The sequence below is a fragment of the Corapipo altera genome, unplaced genomic scaffold (assembly GCF_003945725.1).
Source record: "Corapipo altera isolate COAL_440 unplaced genomic scaffold, ASM394572v1 1, whole genome shotgun sequence".
NCBI lineage: Eukaryota > Metazoa > Chordata > Aves > Passeriformes > Pipridae > Corapipo > Corapipo altera.
The window spans coordinates 10,773,941-10,792,892 of NW_020884873.1; the positions used below are offsets into that span (position 1 = coordinate 10,773,941).

Below are 18,952 nucleotides of genomic sequence, written 5' to 3' on the forward strand. Positions count from 1 at the left end.
AGTTTCTAATAAATATGAATAGCATCTCTTAGATGAAGAGATGCTAGCACCTTCCAGGTGCTGTGATGGTGAAGGATTTGTTAGATACCTTCAGCTTCAGAATCAGCCTTATAGAAAAGCACAGTGTTGCTTAAATTGTGACCCACATATTTCTTACTGGTATTTCTGCTGTAGTATAAAGTGATGGCAACTGCTGTTTAGATGAGACAGCAAGCAGCTCTTTCCTGTCCTCTAAAAAGCATGCATTTCAGAGAGCTCATCTTCATCAGAAGAAAGTACCTCAGCAGCAGAAGGAAATGAGAAAAATAATCTATGCTGCTCATTATGCCTTTCTTCCTTCTTAGTCCACAAATATATGCAACATCCAGCTTTTATTTTAAATGGATTTAGACCCATAAAACTCAAATTTGTTTGATATGAATAATGTGCACAGCTCTTTTCAGTTCCTCTTATCTGAAATTTTATTCTTTTATCTCATGATGAAATAATCTCTGCAGCTTCAGTTTGTCAAATGGAAACAGCAGTTATAATGGGGAACACATGGCAAAAGAAGTTGCCCATTACTTGCAAACGAGACTACTTAAAAGGCAAGAAAAAGAGGAATTAGAATTACAAATTTCAGTGACAATTTGCTGGTGATTTCTGAAGGAATATATGCTGAGGAAGAGAGGCCTAGTGCAGCCAGCATGTACTTATGCACTAGTTAGGTATTTCAGACACGAAAGCAAGGTCTGATAACTAACTCAGCTGCCTCCATCTCTGACTGGCTGCACTGCACCCTAGAGGCCAGGGTAGCCTGAACATCCCCCCTGGAATTTTGCATTAATTTTTTCAGCTTAACAGCTAACACTTGTTCCCTTTGGTGCTTCACTGCACCAGAAAAGTTGCAGCAACTCCAGAAAGGACATCAAAAAAACCCCCACTTCTAACAGTAATTTTGAGGTAGGCAGATTAGAACAACTACAAGTCAAAACAATAGTTATTTCTGCTTGAGATATAACAGGGTTGTCTAGAGTTAGCTCTCTACAACCTAATTCATATGACAGAAATAACAGACCCATGCCAGCCTACAAGCTAATTCACAAAGAAGTCTACAAATTTACCTAGGATAGATGAGCACAGCTCATGACTCTCAATCTGTGATTCATGAATGAGAATAGCTGCTCTTGGCACAGCTCTAATGGTTCACAAACCCAGCTGTCCATCCAACTCTCTCTCGGAAGTTTCACCTCTACTACCAGGACAGCAAGGTGCAAGTAAATTAGGTAGCTGAACCACTCACATTTTAGAGTATCACCTATTAAAGTACACAAGCACAGATTTCTTACATTAAACAAGTACAAACTTTTTACCTTACCACTTTGGGCCAGAAAGTCAGAAAAACGTGCAAAACTTCACGTGCACTGTGGAGCCATTCCCACAGCAAAAGTAGAAACCTTCAGTAGGAGCAGAGAACCCCTACAACACCTAAAGTTAAGCTAACCCTTCTCCAAAGCACATCTAACCCAACTCTGCTGTTTTCAGGATACAACCTGTCTCATTCCCAGCTACCCTCACAGGAGAGAGTGCGGTTAGTACAAAAAGTTTTCAAGCCTCAGTTTACTAGAGGCTAGAAGAGTATTTAGGAAAAATATCACTGTATCCTTACTCTGTCCCTTATGATGTTCCCTAAGCATTTCCTATTGAATTACTGTCTGCCGAAATATTTGATTAGATGCACCTTTGCCACAATCTAATCCATGCCTACACTGCACTGTACTATGCTGTGTAAACATCTGGCAGAAAGCATGAACAACCAATTTCCTCACTACCACCTTATTAGGCATCCTGTAAAGAACCTGCAGAGAGTGTTTAACTTCCTGAACATGGACTACAAAGGCTTACAGGTTTTAAAAATGAATCAACGCTTCTGCTTCCATGCACTTCAAGATCCTAAGGCAACAATTCTCATTGTTTTTACACACCTCAACGATACCAGCCAGAACTTCAGCAGCAGTGAGCAGAGATGAAGCCAGGACAAGTCCACAAGGTGGCATCTCTGAAAGGAGTACTGAACTGCCTGACAATGAACTGAACTCCTTCCTTTGGAGGCAGAGTTTACTGATTTTGGATTACAGAACCCAATAGGTTAAGAACACACCCCAAACTGCACATTAAATACAACAACAAAGTGGTTGAGGTGTACACTATACCGCATGATAAAATTTCCAAGCAAAAATGAGGCTGGCAAAAACCTTTTTCCTGTTGGCATGAACTTAATGGCACCAGGGGTCCTGGCAGCAAGTCACTGCCAACACTATTTTATTTCCCATCCCACTGCAACAAGTCAAGTCAAGGGAACATTGTATAACAGATTTTACCCAAGTGTCATAAGGTTTACATTAGAGAAAGTTGACAAAAATTACTCTTATTCAGACATTACATCTTATTCTTTTGCAGATGCAATATATTGAGACCAACTGAAAAGAACTTCGAAATTTTAGGTTATTCTCACTTTGCTGTAAGGACCTTTGCTAAGAAAAAATTGAAAAAAGTTTTTTTTTTTCCACTTGGCAGGATTCAAGCTTGTTTTTTTTTTTTTTTCTTCCACTTCAACAACTCACAATGTTTGAAATAATAAAAAAGGAGAGACCAAAGCTGCAACTGAAAAAGTTGGTAAAAAATTTTTTAGTTTGCCTTTTAGTGTTAAACTTGTTTCCTATTTAAAGTCAGCAGCAGTTATATTCATCGAGTTTTATTTTTAAAGCATATATTACTACAAAGTCAAATTTAACTAGACTGTCTCCTGATTCACTGTACATTACGTCACAGCAAGGGAACATCTGTGAGCTGTAATACGAGACACAGTAAAAAAGCAGATTAGAGAAGCTATACCATAACTTGCAAACATACACATGGTTTCTGAGTATTCTTAACTAAAAACGTCAGGTCTGTTTGACTAATTAAGTTTAGCAAGATAGACAAATTCTGTTTAAAATTTTGCATTACATCACCATTTGACATACTGCTATTACAGGCAGCTCTTTTTTTAAATAACAGTTTTGTTAGTATTTGACTGTTAGAGGTGAAGACATTTGCCAGTGATTATTTTTAGTGCAAAACCCACACCCAAGGCATCACAAAGAACACATAAGACAGCAGCATTCTAGCATAAAATAAGCAAAACTGATTCCACAGAGATATTTCTTCCTTTTCATAAAAAAGATTTTGCAAAGAATGAAGCTAGACTAACTAAATTATTTATAAAAACAGATACTTCTGAGAAGCCTTAGGACTTCTCAGAAGCTTCTCCTATTGAGAGCTTTACAAGGTAATAGTAGGCATGACAGGAAGGAATTTAAAGAGCAAAAATACAAAACAGTATATCAAACGTTTGTTCCAATCAGAAAATATTCAGCAATGGATTTTGTCTAACTGCTGTTAATATTAAGAAGGTAAGTGCTTCCATATTACTGAGTTGCATAAGGTCACTGGAAATCAGTGTAGTTGTATCTTCATGAACTTTTGACCTCTTGACTACACCAGTTTGCACAATCTGAAAGTATAATTCATAAACTAGAAGAAAAATCTCTTATATAAAAAGACCTGAAAAAGTTCATGAGCAGATATTGCCAAAAGGAGCTAAACTAGACATAATTCATAGTGGCAGCTCACTATAACTGAAGTTTGGCAGAAATTCATAACACTCCTATCTTGACTGAGTAGTAGAGAGGTATATTCTCAGGCAGGAGCTGTTTAATTACTGAGTGCAGTGATTATGGGAGGTGCAGAAGTTAAAGGCACCAAGGGATTTTGTGTATGGAGAAACTCAAGTTATGCTCAACATTGAGTTAATTTCATAATGAAAATGAGATCATTGACTCAGAAAAGACAATGTGGTGCTGGACTATGATAACTAGATGAATAAAGTTATGAAAAACTGCAAGTACAGCTGAACCTCATCAACACCAGCAATTCCATTACAATATTTCCTTTTGTCCCCAGTGTTGAAGTAGATGATTGTACAACAAAGGTACATCCAAACTACCTCTACAGTCTTTTCCCATCTGACAGAGGGTTTGAGACAGAGGTAGGGAAGAGAGACTTTAACCCTCATCTCAACCAGACAGTCACCTGGAGGTTAGAAAACACCACCGATACATTGTTCAAAGAAGATTCCTTGAGTGTCAAAGCAGAGGAAGCTTTCAGAAAAGCCCAACAGCACAGCAATTTCTAGCCCTATGAGTGGGGGAAGGACAGGAGTTACACATATCTAAAGGCTTAAAAATAATGTCTTACGATTGCACACCTGATTTTTTTCACCTGCTTTTTTCATCTGCCAAATCACGCATTTGGGATTCCATCACCTCCCCTGCAATTGTTGATGGCCTCACTTACAACATGAAATAGCACAAGTTTGTGCAGAAGGTTGGTTTTATTTATACTGCTAAGTATATAATCAGCTAGCAGAACGAACAGAATTTTTCGAAGGGTAAAGGTTCTTCAGTTCAGTTTCAATTCACCAGCCAAAGGAGGTGAGCAGTGGAGTCTGGACACTTCTTGCTCACCTCTGGCAAAACCAAGAAAAATCTGTCCTAGAAAATGATGACATTCTAAAAGTAAAAAAGCTGACATCACATTCACATTAAAAAACCCAACCCACAACACAACTAAAATTCAAGTTAAATCTCTCTCTGATACAATACCTCATGGACTGTTTGAATTACCATTTCAGCTTGCCTGAACTAAACCCACTATTGTATGACACTGATCAAAGAGTACTTGTGCCCACTTCATACCACTTACCTCCAGCTCTACTGATCTCCTGAACTGAACTCTGAGCACTTCTCTGATGGATTCACTGACATTTCGTAGAACAGCTCTTCGGGCCAGCACTAGAAATTAATGTCAGTCAGTAAATACATTTTAGCTTCATCTGTTGGGTTTTGATTCAAAGCTGCATTTTCAATTGGGTAATGCATGAAAAAGCAGGTCATGAGATCAACTGCATCAAACAGGTAAGACAACAGACAAGGAAATAGGTAAAGGTGTGACTGTATCCTAAAAAGTGACTGTACATAAAGTTTAGGGCACTCCAGGTTTATTTTCTCTCCCATTTTGTTTTTCCATATCTAACGTCTTTAAAATTCTAGTAAAAGAATCTTCTAGAGAGCCACTGAGGTACTCAAATGGGATCTGAAAGTAACAGCACACTCAGTCTGACCTGTGCACAACAAGCCTGCTGCCACAACACAGTTAAAAGTTCGGTAGGCAACGCATGGAATGCAGATGAGGTCAGAAAAAAGCCACAGAAAATATGGATCTACTTTTCTCCTAAATAGAGAGTAAACAAATGTGACACTAATTAATGAAAGGAATATCCACAGAGTAAGAAAGGGCTTTAAAATCCCCACATCCCAATGGATGTCATGTCTGTTACAGTCACGCTTGCCACTTTGACTATGGGTTAAGCAAACAACTGAGAAGTGTCATGTTGTCATCCTGCAGTTACTTTCCATCAGTTACTTGCCTACAAAACTACTCAAATTACAGCTTTAAAAAAAAAGTCTTCCTCATCGCTAGCATAGCTAGATCACTTACATACCTGGAGGATGAGATTATGTTCATTCTGTTTTACATATTACAATTAAATCTTAAGGGTAAAATGTGTTGCTTACCACAGAACATGCAGCACTTCTGCAGCTGCCCTGGATTAGTTTGCTGGTATTGTTTTGTTAACAAGCCAGGAAGAGGTAGGAAAACACCAGAAAAGCAAACACAGATGCTAAGACAATTAATTTTGAAACACATTAATGTCACTTTTTCTGGTTACAAACACACCAAATCCAATTGAAAGTAAGTATGGGAGGAGGGAAATATAAATATAAGCTAGTAAGGGGAAAATTATAAAAATGGTAGTGAAACTCAAACATTTTTTAAACCAGTTCTCCTCTTACATATTACAACATTACCTCACATGCAGGTGGTTTTTTTTTTTTACAAACAGCAGCAACAACTGAAAGGAGAAACTTACTCAGTCAGAACATTTAACATTTTGGCAGAACAGTACCATGACAGTAACATTCATTTACAACCCATGAAATGATAAAGCAGCCTCTAACTCAGCATACTCGTACATACGCATCAGCAATTTTAGCAGACAATTTAATTCTCTGTGCAGTGTAAGGTATATGTAACTCACTACTAAAATGGACTTTACTCAAGTGAATTCTATTATTTTTAAGAGTAAATGATAAATCAATGCTTTTACAGCTCTTTGTCTAAATTGACACCATATTTCTTTGAAAGGTTCACTTAGTTAAGTCAACATCTGCAATTTAGCTAGGGGGTCACATTACTGTGGCCTCTAAAAAAAACCCAAAATAAAAATGTTAGGAATATCTTACCTGCAGTGACTAAGTAAGCATCGGGAATGGTGATGTCGCAGACATATGGCTGCCTGGTAGTAGTCCCAGCAGAAGTCACAACCACCAGTTCAGACGGAGTAGTTGTTGCCAGAGGGGTGGAGGAAAATGTCCCCGGGCTGCCTGCAGCAGCTGTGCCATGGCTGCCTGTAGCACTGGTGACAGAGGTCGTGGGGACACTGGTGGAAGGAGTTGATGCATCAGTGCCAGCAGTTACACTGCTTCCTGATGGAACTTCATATCCAGTGGGAGGGCTAGAAGTTGGAGGAAACTGTGTGGGAGTAAATGCCAAGGTCACAGACAGAGATGTTGTAGGAAAGGGCATCACGCTGATGGTGCTGGCGGCTGATGTGAGGTTGTCAGGGTCTGTGGGAGGAAGGGTTGTGGGAGCACTGCCCTCGCTGCGAGATGTTAAAAGCAGCGTGGGGTAAACTGTAGCACCAATATCCTCATCAGAAGCCAGTGCAGTTGAGAGCAGAGATGAAGATACATTTAAGACAGGAGTTGCTGGAAAGGTAGTAAACAAAGAGATCAGATTTGTTTCACTGAGCAAGATGCTGCTGGTAACAGACTGGGTGTCCGAAGTGGGCAGCACCAGGGTAGGAACCACGGAGTGAGAGGTGGAGAGTGAAGGCTCCAACTGAGAGGTAGCTCCTGTAACAGCTGAGGTAAATACAACTTCAGAGCCCACTGGCAGTACCGAGGGTGCTTCCAGAAACACAGATGACCCAGAGGGAAAATCTGATGATGGCATTATTTCAGGAACATATGTATCTGGAAGGGATGATACATTTGAATAAATGTATGCTGTTTGGCCGAGATGTAACTGAGAAACCTTGATGTCAGTGGCAGAGCTGACAGTGGTAGCTAAGTCCCAGCTGGTAACATCCTCAGAAAGTACTGATGTCCCAGTCAACAAGATCTGAGGTAAGAGTGTTGATAAATCACCTTGCCTGACAGAGTAAGAATCTAGCATGGTCGATGATAAAGATAAGTAGCTAGATTCAATAAGAAACGGTGTTGATAAAAGACTGGATGGAAAATCTGAAATCTTTAAAGACGGTTCCTCACTCATAGATGTCTTGTCAAGCAAAACCACAGATTCTGATGGCATTAATTCTGGAAATTCCAGCAAAGTTGTCCGACTGATTGAAAACGACGCTACTGGCTCACTCGGGATGATGGTAGAGTCAAACAGAATGGTGGTGGCACCAGGAAGTTCCACATGAGTGCTTAGTGTCAATGAAATTGTTTCCAGAACAGGGAGGGACTGGGCAACAGAGATATTCAATGACATTGCTCCAGGGAGCTGATGGTAGGAAGGAGAAATGGTTATAGGTGTTCTAGTGTCTGTAGTGCTTACTAAAATGCTTGAATCAGGGATCTCTGCGAATCTTGAAGACAGTGAAACAACTGGTCTGGATGGAAAAGAAGTATCAAAAATCTCAGGTGTAGGTTCCTCTAATTCATACCCATCCATAATTATGCTTGTAAATGGAGTTACGCCTTGTACCTCAGAGGCTTTGATGGACATAGTTTCAACATAATCGCCTGAGCCCGCATCATGTTCTGGGGAAAAGCCTGCTTCTGGCAGAAGTGAAACTGAGTCACAATACAGGCAGTAACTGTATGATCTCGTGAAAGGCACTGGACTCATGAGCTCACTGACAAGCTCTGATTGACTTGGTATTTCTGAACCAGCAGGCAAATTTGGTGCTGTAGTGGAGAATTCACGTGTAAACAGGCTGGCATTAAGAACTGTATTAGAGTTCCTGGAAATGGCAGCTGAGTTAAGTGGGAAAGACACAAGTGGAAGACTAATAGGAAAAAAAGCAGGCTCAGCACTGGCTGCTGAAGTTGGCATGGTCCAGGGAAGGCTTGGAGTGGGGTATGTCCTTAGACTGAGAGATTCTGCTGCCTTGCTACTCCCATCGGTGTAAACGTCACCATACAGGTCTGCACTTTGTGCTGTGGCATCTGGGATCTCAGGGCTAGTTTTACCCAGCAGCTTGAGATGAAGAGGCAATCCTTCTGAAGCAGTCCCAAAAGGCAGAGCTGTTAAACTCGCATTAATGTTTTCCTGTGCCACAACTCCACTCTCTGAAGGGAAGGAAGTGAAATGAATAGCTGCATTTGGAGGGTACAGCAGCAAGTCTCTGCTTGCTGTTAGCGTTTCACGATCTGGTACAAAAGGCTTTAGTTCTGTAAGAGTGTTACTGCGTTCGGGGACGGTGCTCAACGGAGTCTTCTGCTGTGCTGTTTTTGAGACATCATATGGTGAAAAAAGGACAGATAATGAAGGTGTTAGCAACACAGTTTCTAACATTTCTCTTGATGGTTCTACTGTATTAACTGAGTGATGATCTGTTAAAACTGCAAAAGATTTCAGCGGAGGAGTCCACTGTGCCTTTGAAAATGAGCTAACAAATTCATTGTCACTTAAGAACGCCTCATTGCTTGTTACGGAGACATCTACCAACAGCGTACTTCTCCCTTCTGAAATCCTGGCTGTTTCTTCTTGGCTAAGTAAAGTCACATCAAAGGAAGTGGTAACTGATGATAAAACCGTTTGAAGCAAATTACTTTCTTGGGACTTCAAATCACTTTTTGCTAAGGCCGTTTGTGTCCTGCTGCCTGATATGCTTTCGTGCACCTTTAAGTCCATTGAGAAAAACGAAAAATTCTGCTGTCCCAAGGATTTTTCATCTAAGTAAAGAGGGAGAGAGAAAAACAAAAGCCAACAGATTGGTACAAGTAGTAAGATCACAATGAGCATACCTCACACACGGTATTTCTGGAGACACATGCCCAGAATTCAAGGGTGAAGACAAAACCTCTGTGACCAAGTCAGATCAGACAAATCCTAAGATTTCCTGTGAAACTCCATTTCTTGGAAGTGAGCCAGCCAACACAAGCTCCTCTCACTCTGCACTGACTTGTCTCTACAGCAGCACTCTACTGAGCCCCATGGATGGCCAAAAGGTGACTCCCTCTTACCTATGCAAGGCTACAGTGCGTGGCAGCAAATGGTCTCACAAAGTACACACACCAAAATTTTACATAACTTTAGATATGCTGTTTTCCTTTCATATCACTTCATTTCCTCCAGTTATATTATTTCTTAATATTTTATATATATATATATATCATTAGAAGATCTATTCCGTTTCAGGGACCAGATCCTCCCTCAGAAATAAGTGACACGAGAAATGAAGAGGAGTTCCCTTTACAGAAGGCAAATGTGGACCTGCTATCAACCACACAAATTTCCTAAGTAACAAGTCCACTAGTTATGCTTACATTGTCCAGCATTCATCTCAAGTCTGGCCTGTTAGCACTGACAAATTGCTTCATTACACAGTTGTCATCTTTATTCTCAGCCCTCTACACAACTGCTCTGTTTATGGGCCACCTACAATAAAACTTTCACAGCTCCAGTTTCCAGAGTTTAAGTAGTAATGGCCAGGGGAGGAGAAAAAGCTAAGGATTCACCAAATACTTTAACGAAATACTCTCCTCTCTCACAAAAGTGTTCTTGGGTTACAGAGAAGATCTGTATATAAGCTTTCCCAACCACAGATGAGTTTTGCAGAGAAATGGTTGATTATTGCTTGAATACTTTCCTGAAATGCCAAGACTGGATTAATAGCATTCAGAGTTGAATTATTAAAGGAAATCACAGAAAATTGCTGCAGAATATTTTTCAAGGACACACACAAAAAGTTCATCCTTAATTCATCTATCCCACCTGACCATCCTGTTTTCATACAGGACTGTCCAGGCAGTGCTGCTGGACACACATTAACAAGGCTGGGGGTGCAGGAATCACATCCAGTTAAAACACCAGGGATCAGTTTAAAATAAAAATGAGCATACACAGTACAGAGGGCTGGACAGTGATACAGTGCAGAGCTCAACTGCAACTACATCTGTGACCCTTTAGAGGATGTCTTGAACTCAGTAACACATGGAAGGTCCTGCAGGAATAGCTCATCTAATCTGTTACCTACTGTTATCAGTATAACACCAGTTACCAAAGGTGATAAACTGCTCTTATTCCCTCCACCCTGGTCTGTTTACTAAACTTTTTGACAGAACTTTTTAAGTGCTGACACACCAACTTGATAAGTTTTGAAGGTGCTGCTCTGAAAAGCACAATGACAAGAATTAATGCACAGAGCAAATACCACTGTACCACTAATCACACCTAACCAAATAGGAGTGCTGTGATTACATCCCTTATTTGACAGATTTCACAGACAATGTTTTGCAGCACTACGGATACTATTCTCTCAAGTAGTCCATTTTTAGCTCCTGAAACTCACTGCAGGCATTACCAGCTTTATGATGCTTAGCTGTGGTATAAAATATACTGCCTTACAATGCTCTCAGGTGAAGGGAAAAAAAAAAGAAAAAACACTCTTGTAAGAGTATGTAAGACAAATACACAAGTCCATCCTCAACCTCTTCCATAGAGGTCTACTGTTTGAGCACAGTACAGCGCAGCCATCATGGAATAACAGTTTTCACAAGGAGTTACACAAGTAACAGAGTTTCTTGCAAGCACAGGACCAAAAATGTACGCTGAGCCAGCTCTGTTTGCTGACCAAAAGCTGTTCCATGTTTTTTCCTCACTAGAAGCCTCCCTGGCCTTGGCTCCTTTCTTTGACTTAGGCTTCCAGTCTTTATTTTTCTCTTTGTGACATTTTGAGTAAGCAGAGAGTTACTAAAGGAAAATACTTACAAAGCTATGAAACAACCACTGTCAAAATTAATCACTTCTCTCCCTATATGCATGCACAATTCCTTTTAGCCAGCCCTGTAAAATCCTGTCCACCTTGGTCACACTTTGGACACCCAGCCCTTGCTTACAGTGAATTCCACACTGCAGGCAAACACGCTAACAGAGAAAGCAGTTCTTGCTCGTGATGGCTTCATGCTGCAAATCCCTGCAGCAGTACACAAGGCAGCTGTTAGCTTCAACACAACATATGCATGGCAAATGCAGAGCTGATACACCTGACAGCTAATATGATCAGGCAAAGGTGAACACACACTAATTAGTAACTGCACTTTTGATCACACATTTCCACAAATCTTAGACTTCCACAAATCTAGACCCAAAGCTAGCGGGGATTTCACAACTTTACTGCCTATACATGCCTATGCTGCATATCAATTTCCTCCTTCACCCATAGAGAGCTCCTTTTATCTTTGTTCAACTTGATCGGGAGCTGTCACATGACAAGATCCTGCTGGAAGTGACTACACGTCACAGAAAGATGTTTTGAAGAGTTCCTTGCAAAACCATAAGCTGTCCAACAGACATGCAGAAGAGGCAAGGCCAATCTTGGCTTTAAATTCTTTCTGACTTTAGAATTAGCTTTTGGAGTGGTTTTTTGTTTGTTGGTTTGATTTTTTGGGTTTTGTTGGTTTTGTTTGTTTGTTTGTTTGGGGGGTTTTTTTTGACAGTCTGCTATTATTTTTTCCTTGAAATACAAAGTAATAGTAAATAACAATTTTATCATACACTTGTGCCTCCTAATGTAAAGAATATTGCCACTGATGCCAGGAAGGAAAGAACACAGCTTCTGAAGCAGGTGTTTCATTTTTTGAAGGAAAACACACTGTGTGTCATGAAAAAGTTACAAGCTATAAGACAAGTTAAGAGCAGTGCTACTTGAGTTAAGTGGAATGGGAAAAATTCACCTGTGCATATAGGATTTTGAAACAACTCCTCACCAGCAAGTTCAGGAGTTATGTTCCACACTATTTGCTTTGCTTAGTGTTTTAGAAGCAGGGAGCATTAGCGACATGCCATTAATAACACAAATTGGTGTTTTCTGTCATCTCCAGAGAACAGTGTACCACTTGAACACTGCTTGTCAGAACTGAGCGTGCCTCTCAGGGAGAGCAGATGGGACGCGTGGCAGATGTGCCTGGGAGCAGCCAGACAGTCCACAAAGAGCAAGGGAAAGCAAAGGAAAAAGAGACAGAGAAGGCACACCATGGCATGACAATCGCCCTCATCAGTGCAGAGTGGCCGATCTGGCTATAGCATGGGACAAAGAAAGCAGACAGATTGCACATGTTCTGGTGCATCTCAATGCCACGACTGCACAAAGCTATTGATGAATATCAATGCTGACTTGTTTGTTTGCACAGCTGCTACTGTCGGGTGACAGTTTCCCCCTTACTGCCGTTGAGTGAGGCAAAGGGGACAGGCTGATGATCAGACAAGCCAGACTCGGCCAAGCTGATAACATTATGAAAAAGAACAGATAGCTTAGGGAACAAAGCTGTGATCCCAAGCTACAGCAAAGGGGAGGAAAGGCGAGCACTAGTGGCAGGGACCACAGGAGGCACAGATGGCACCAGTACAATGCCTCAGCTCAGACAAGGGCACAGGAGGAGCAACAGCATAGGAAGTGTGCTGGTGGGCTTGGGGTGATGAACTCTCTGCTGCTTCTGCTGTCCCCCAAAACTGATACGAGTCACAAGCAATTCACGAGTAATGAAACCTGCCACTGAACACAACAACCCCTTTAACTGCCAGATCCATAATTACAGAAGCACATCCCTGCACCAGTAACGCTGGCGCAGACTTGTGTGAATTCGAGAAGCACAGCACTTCCTTCATGACTACAGCAAAGGACTGCTGCAGTCCATAGACTTCTTTGGGAACAAAAATATACCATCTCTGCTTGCCAGAAAACTATGTGTGTTCATAAACTAGGAACTAGGCTAGTCATTTTTCCAGAAAGCAATTAGAGGGATGCAGATTTCATCCTTCCTGTAGTTGCAGTGCTAAAAAGTAATGTCTGTTCTATAATCCATAATAATAATTTTAAAAAGTTTCAAATACGTATTTGTCATATGTACATAATCAAGTGCTTTCATATTTTCTTTAATTATAATAAATATACGTTCATATATTTTTAAATGCAGGATGCAGATGTAATCTCACCTCTGCCACTGATGTCTCATGTGACTTCAAAAAAGTTGCATCATTTCTCTGCACTCTCCTATTAAAATGTGGCAATCGTACAATATCACAATTCTCAGTATCTACTAAAATTTAGGTAATTTTCTATATTATGAAGATGTTAAACTACAGATGAAAGGTACAGTCATGACAACAACACAGAAATCTTTACTTGTGATAAAATTAAACTTTGAGAATAGAACTAATAATTTTCGTTTTGTCACTTTTGAGAAGCCACGTAATTGCTACTAAAGTATACAAACATCAGAAAGTAAACAGAAGAGTCTACTGGCACTAACACAATGATATAGAAAATTAAATTTTAGTAGCTTTATCTTTTAGGCATGAAGAAAAATTGCTCTTTTTTTGCTCCCCATTGTTTCAAACTGATGCATTTTAGGTAGAAAGGCAGCCAGTGTTACATATATTCCAAATATTATGGGAAAATTCCTAAATAACTATGTAACAACAGCTCCCAAATTACTGAAATTAAAGCTATGAACTCACTAGGCACATTCACCACTTGAAACAGCTCTCTGACTATGAGGTAGAGTAGCATAACACATTTAAGGGAAGCTTTTAATAACACTTTAAGTTTTTCCTTGAGAAATGGAAAGTAAGAAATTGAAGTTACTGAACATATCATAGGATGAGACCACCCAAGGGTAGAGAAAATGATGGATGAAAATGTATCTTAAAAAAATCATAACTCTTCCTTCCTAAACCTTAACACTTAATAACTTTCCAATTTACTTAACAGTATTTAGTTCAGCTTCCATCAAAAAGAGCTTGTATGCATTAGGTCATTGCAAAAAATTTACACAGTTCCCTTGTGTAAGCCTCTAACTAAATTTCTTAGGTGTCTGGCTTGTAGGAAAATACCAGTCACAGAAGCACGTGCAGATGAAAAACTGTCTGCTTTCTTCTCTGAGAGGCATTAGGCATGGATTGAACAGTGACAGTAATCACCTCTGGCACACAAAAGCCAGGGAGAGGAGGGGATGGGAGCCTGCACCATTCCTCCCTTCCTGAGCTCCAGCTCACAGCTCCTCTGTGGGGCTCTGGACAGATTTTGGAAGGTTGTGTTCCTCAGAGCACATGCTGCACCCATGCTCGTTTCTCCCTCAGGGCAGCACAGGACACAAACCATCCGGAGTTCTAACAGTTCTTTCTCAAAGATGTTTATCTTCTTACTGAAAAAGAAGAAAATCTCATCATTTACCAGCTGTACTTACGAATTTTAACTAATTAAGTTGCTTGTACCACCTGAAAGACTAAAAGAAAGAGAAGGTAAAGAAACAGAGCAATTATGCTATGTCTTGGCCCTCTTTCTTACTGCAGTTGATGATAAAATTTCATGACAGAAAAAGCTGCATCATGAGAAAAATAACAGTGTTCATGGGAAGCAGCATGCAAAGTGAGTGCCTATGTACACATGCTCACTTTTACACACTTCAGTTTTTAATACATAGCCAAGAAAGAAGAGGAACATCTTATTTTTCACCCGCATGCAACCAGATGTGGTTCAGCTGCTGCCCAGGTGCAAGTAGACAAGAACCTCCTCCTCCTCCTGCACAGCAAATGACCACAAGCTTCCATCTCTGCTTGAGGAGAAAAGGTGCACCAAAGCACACAGGAAAGGGGCAAAGATAAACCCTTGCTTTGCTGGCCAGCAGAGTTGAAGAAGGTTTTGTAAAGAAAGAGTTTTAGTAGAAGGCAGTCTAACTAATTTCAAACCTGAGTAAAAAAATACACCATGAAATCCTCACGCACTCTTGAGTTTGGCAAATAATATCAATGAGCCTGTAATACTAGTCACTAGCATATACATTTTCTTCCTTCTCCAACATTAAAACCACCCTCAAAAGTTCCTTTAGGACACTTGCTGGTAATCATCACGTTAAAGAGCTGTAGCCAGTGTGAGATCCCAAATTCCACTGCATGGCTGATGGAACACTTCAGCAGAAAACTTTCTATCTGTGTTCTGACCCAGGAATCTTCCTAACATATCCGCTGCTGAAGCAGAACGGGACCCTGTGGTAGTTTACAGTAAATGGGAGACCAAAAGGAAAAAAACCCACAGCTTCCCTTTATTTCATACCACTGTAACACATTCTGGTTTGCATGGAAGAGAGAAAAAAAACACGCAACCCAAGGAAAGATTTTGTAACACAAAAGGAGGTTAAGAAGTAGACCACCAGACTGGGCACTAAGGGCAGGAGACCATACAGAGGGTGTCAGAGTAAGCAACCCCACCACCCGCTCCATAAACACGAGCGCACAGCAAGATCCACCTCCCAAACATTATTACCACCTTTGGAAAAACCATGACTTTGCTAAGAAGTGGGCTGGGAACAAAACCCATGCACAGAACAGTTTGTTATGCCTACACAACACCTGCAAGCCCAAACGATACAGAAGTCCTTACTCATGGAACTGCATAAAGCTCTTACAGCACCAAGACGCCTCGAGTTGACAGTCCCTCCCTAGAACTCCTCCGATCAGAGGAAGCAAATTAGCCATGACAATTCAGACCATTTCCAGCATCTCAGGGGGAAGAAAAGTAGATGTTTCCCACACAGAAGTCTTCTATGGCCCCTATGTCTTCCTGCAGACCATCACCCACAGCTGAGGAAAGCAATGGCTTTGTGCAGAGCTCAGTGCTCTAACGTGACCAGCTGTCTGGCCACAAACACACACGCACAGAAACCGCAAGTCAAATTTTAGTTCAAAGTATGGTTTTTGCTGGGAGCATTCACGCTTTTTTTGGCACTTAGTTGTATATGACATCATCGTGTGGGAAGCCATATGTTAGAGACAAAGTACACACAAACTTGAATTGACTTTACAAATGTTAATTCTAAGAAAAACTCTCATCAGATTTGCTCATTGGTATAACCAGGTCACATTTTTTAAATGAGAAAGTTTTCCTTCCCCCACATTTTTTTTTCCCTCTTTTTTATTGCTCTCTGCACAGAACTTGATTTTTAGTCTCCAAAGACTAAACTGACACTCCAGTGTCAGTTTTCATGCAACTGAATGATTACTGAGAAGCTTTATGTTTATGCTCAACACTGCAGTGTCCATCAAAATGCCGATCCTGGAAGTTTTTGAAAAGAGCAATTAAATTAAATTTCTATTAGCCTTTTTTAGTGCAGGTGACAGATCAGTAAGTGGCATTTTGCACACAATGCATTCAAATGTTTTAAGGATATATTTTTTGCTAAAAGTAAAATAATTTTACTTCCTAAATTGCATTAACACTACAAAAATCTCTAAAAGCAATGAAGTGACAGAAAGTCTGAAGACAAGAGGAACCGCCTAATTAAAACAGAAGCTATGCTGTATCCTAGAAACCCAGTTATCCACAGGGACTCTTCATTGACACACATCCTTAGCTGTGCCATGCTGACAAAGGAAAAATACCCTTGACTGAGCTTTAAGTTGTTCAGGTCAACATGCTTGCTTCTCCAAAATTGTATTACTTCAAGGAATAAGTGGAAGTCCCAACCTGCAACACCTAAAAGCAGCTCCTATGAAAGGCTAATTCACAAGGCTTCTCTTACATACACAAAGCATGATGAAAAATCTGAAGATGAGATTTTCAGCTGGCATAGTACAATACTCTGTATTGAACTCAGAACAACAACTACATTGCTCCAGGGCCAGATTGTAACAATATGCCTGTAAATGCTTAATTTTTCAAACTGCTGTATATGCATAAGCAAGTAATACGGAAAAGCTCTTGCACAGTCGGATATGAAGGCATTTAGTGGTACTTGCAGCGTGTATCACTCAGCAAATCTAGTCACATGAGAGAGAATCTGTCAACACATTTTCATAGGAAAAGGAGATTTCAAAGAAAAGCTGGGAAAGAGAACAGTCCCAGTTACCCCAGCCTTTGGAGTTGAAAAGAAGCGCTTCACCAAAAGAGTGCTGAAAACATGAAAAGAAAAGGGACATACAAAGAGATGGAACAGAAATTCAAGAAGTACTCAATTTAAGTGGAGGTTTGAAATAAGTTACCTAAGGTTTTTTCTTTACAATGTGCAAGTGTTATTGGCCTTAGCTTCACTCAGAGAAAGAGAAACCTCCTAAAAAATCCTGTAGTAAAGAGAGTAACTGTGCAACATCAAAGATCAAACTTCTCCCATAATTTATACCCATAGAACTTCCAGAAGACAATTGCCTGGCAAAATTACAAGAAAAAGAAGACCACAGAAGTATTATTTCAAACAATAAAACCCCAAAAAACCATAACCAAAACAAATGAACAAACAAAATCAACACAAAAGCCCCACATTTTTCTGCCTCTTCCCTATAAGCTGTCAAGTTTAGGCATCCACAGCATAACATAGGCAAATTCAATGCAAGTATCCCTACTAGAGATTCTGGAACCTTACTAGCTTTAAGAATAATAATACCATCAAGTAGTTTTCCTGTGCAAGTATCTCAAGATTTAGCAATTAATTTTCATCTTTTTGTCCTTTTCTCCTTAGCAACATCCTGAAAACATGACGAGTAAAGAAATCACAGTTGCTCGCATCTTAAGAGAAATGAAACTTGCCCAAAGCCTTTTCCTCCATGTCCTTAATGCAATACAACAGGCCTAATCACAGCTCTTGGAGTACTCTGCTGGAAACAGGTTATCCTGAGTTTCTGCTGTCTAAGCTTGCAGACCTGGGGCCAAGTTCATTGCCAACACAAACGAGTTCAACTCTGCCAGCTCCAGCAAAGTTGCCAGTGTTGAAGTCGGTTCTGTGAGTTATCAGCCACACATACGATACCCTTGATATTAAGCTGTGAGTCTTCTCTCCCTTGGTATTCTTAGTTGCTCAACAGTCATGTGGTAAACTTAGGAGAAAGAAGCTGTGGACACTGAAGTCGCCACGTCATAGTAATAAGACAATCCTGCAATAAGTTTCCACATGGCCCTAGAGACTTCTTAGTCTCAGTTAACAAAGGAAAAAAAAGAAAAAAAGAGTAAATATTATGCTAACAAGAGTAAAAGAAATAAACCAGAAAAGGACTTGCTAGAGGAAACAATATATAGATAATCCAAAAAGACAATTTAACCACAGACTACTAGATTACATATTTCTAACTAGAAATAGGTATAGAAGAACTAGAAAGGTAATAAAACAACTGTCAAGGAACGAGAAATATATGGGAGTGGAAAGCATTACACAGTCCTACTTTATGGGGCAGTCTGCTGACAGCATTTTGTAAAGGAACAATAACTCTTCAGGAACATAACAAACTAATATATTCCTAATTAATATATTGGGAAGTACACTACAAAGACAACAATAAAAAGGACAGGCAAGGAATGTCCTCTTATCAAAACTTAACACACGTGGGCCAAGCGAGAAACAAACTCGTTGGGAAACAGATCCACTAATGTGCCTTTCCCAGGCAAGACCACCAGCAGAGCAACTGAAACATGGTTCAGAACAACTGAGCATTGAAGAAACCGAACAGCCACAGCACGGCTTTGAGATGTTTTTGTTATCACTGACATTTATTAGGGGCATGCAAGAAAATACATTTACCTTAAAGCAGT

At 40.2% G+C, this 18,952-nt stretch overlaps 1 protein-coding gene across 4 annotated transcripts in view; it reads right to left on the reverse strand.

The window, feature by feature from the left end:
- The window catches only part of KIAA1549 (KIAA1549 ortholog), a 167,247-nt gene that overhangs the window by 69,810 nt on the left and 78,485 nt on the right, over positions 1–18,952 (reverse strand). For all 4 annotated transcript variants that reach the window (XM_027654792.1, XM_027654785.1, XM_027654810.1 and 1 more), the window contains 2 exons: positions 6,387–9,110; positions 4,786–4,874 (listed from right to left, as the gene is read on the reverse strand). In XM_027654792.1, the coding sequence (XP_027510593.1) occupies positions 4,786–4,874; positions 6,387–9,069 (2,772 nt within the window). In that variant the 5' untranslated portion in view covers positions 9,070–9,110. Of the gene's footprint in view, positions 1–4,785; positions 4,875–6,386; positions 9,111–18,952 lie in introns of those variants that run through there.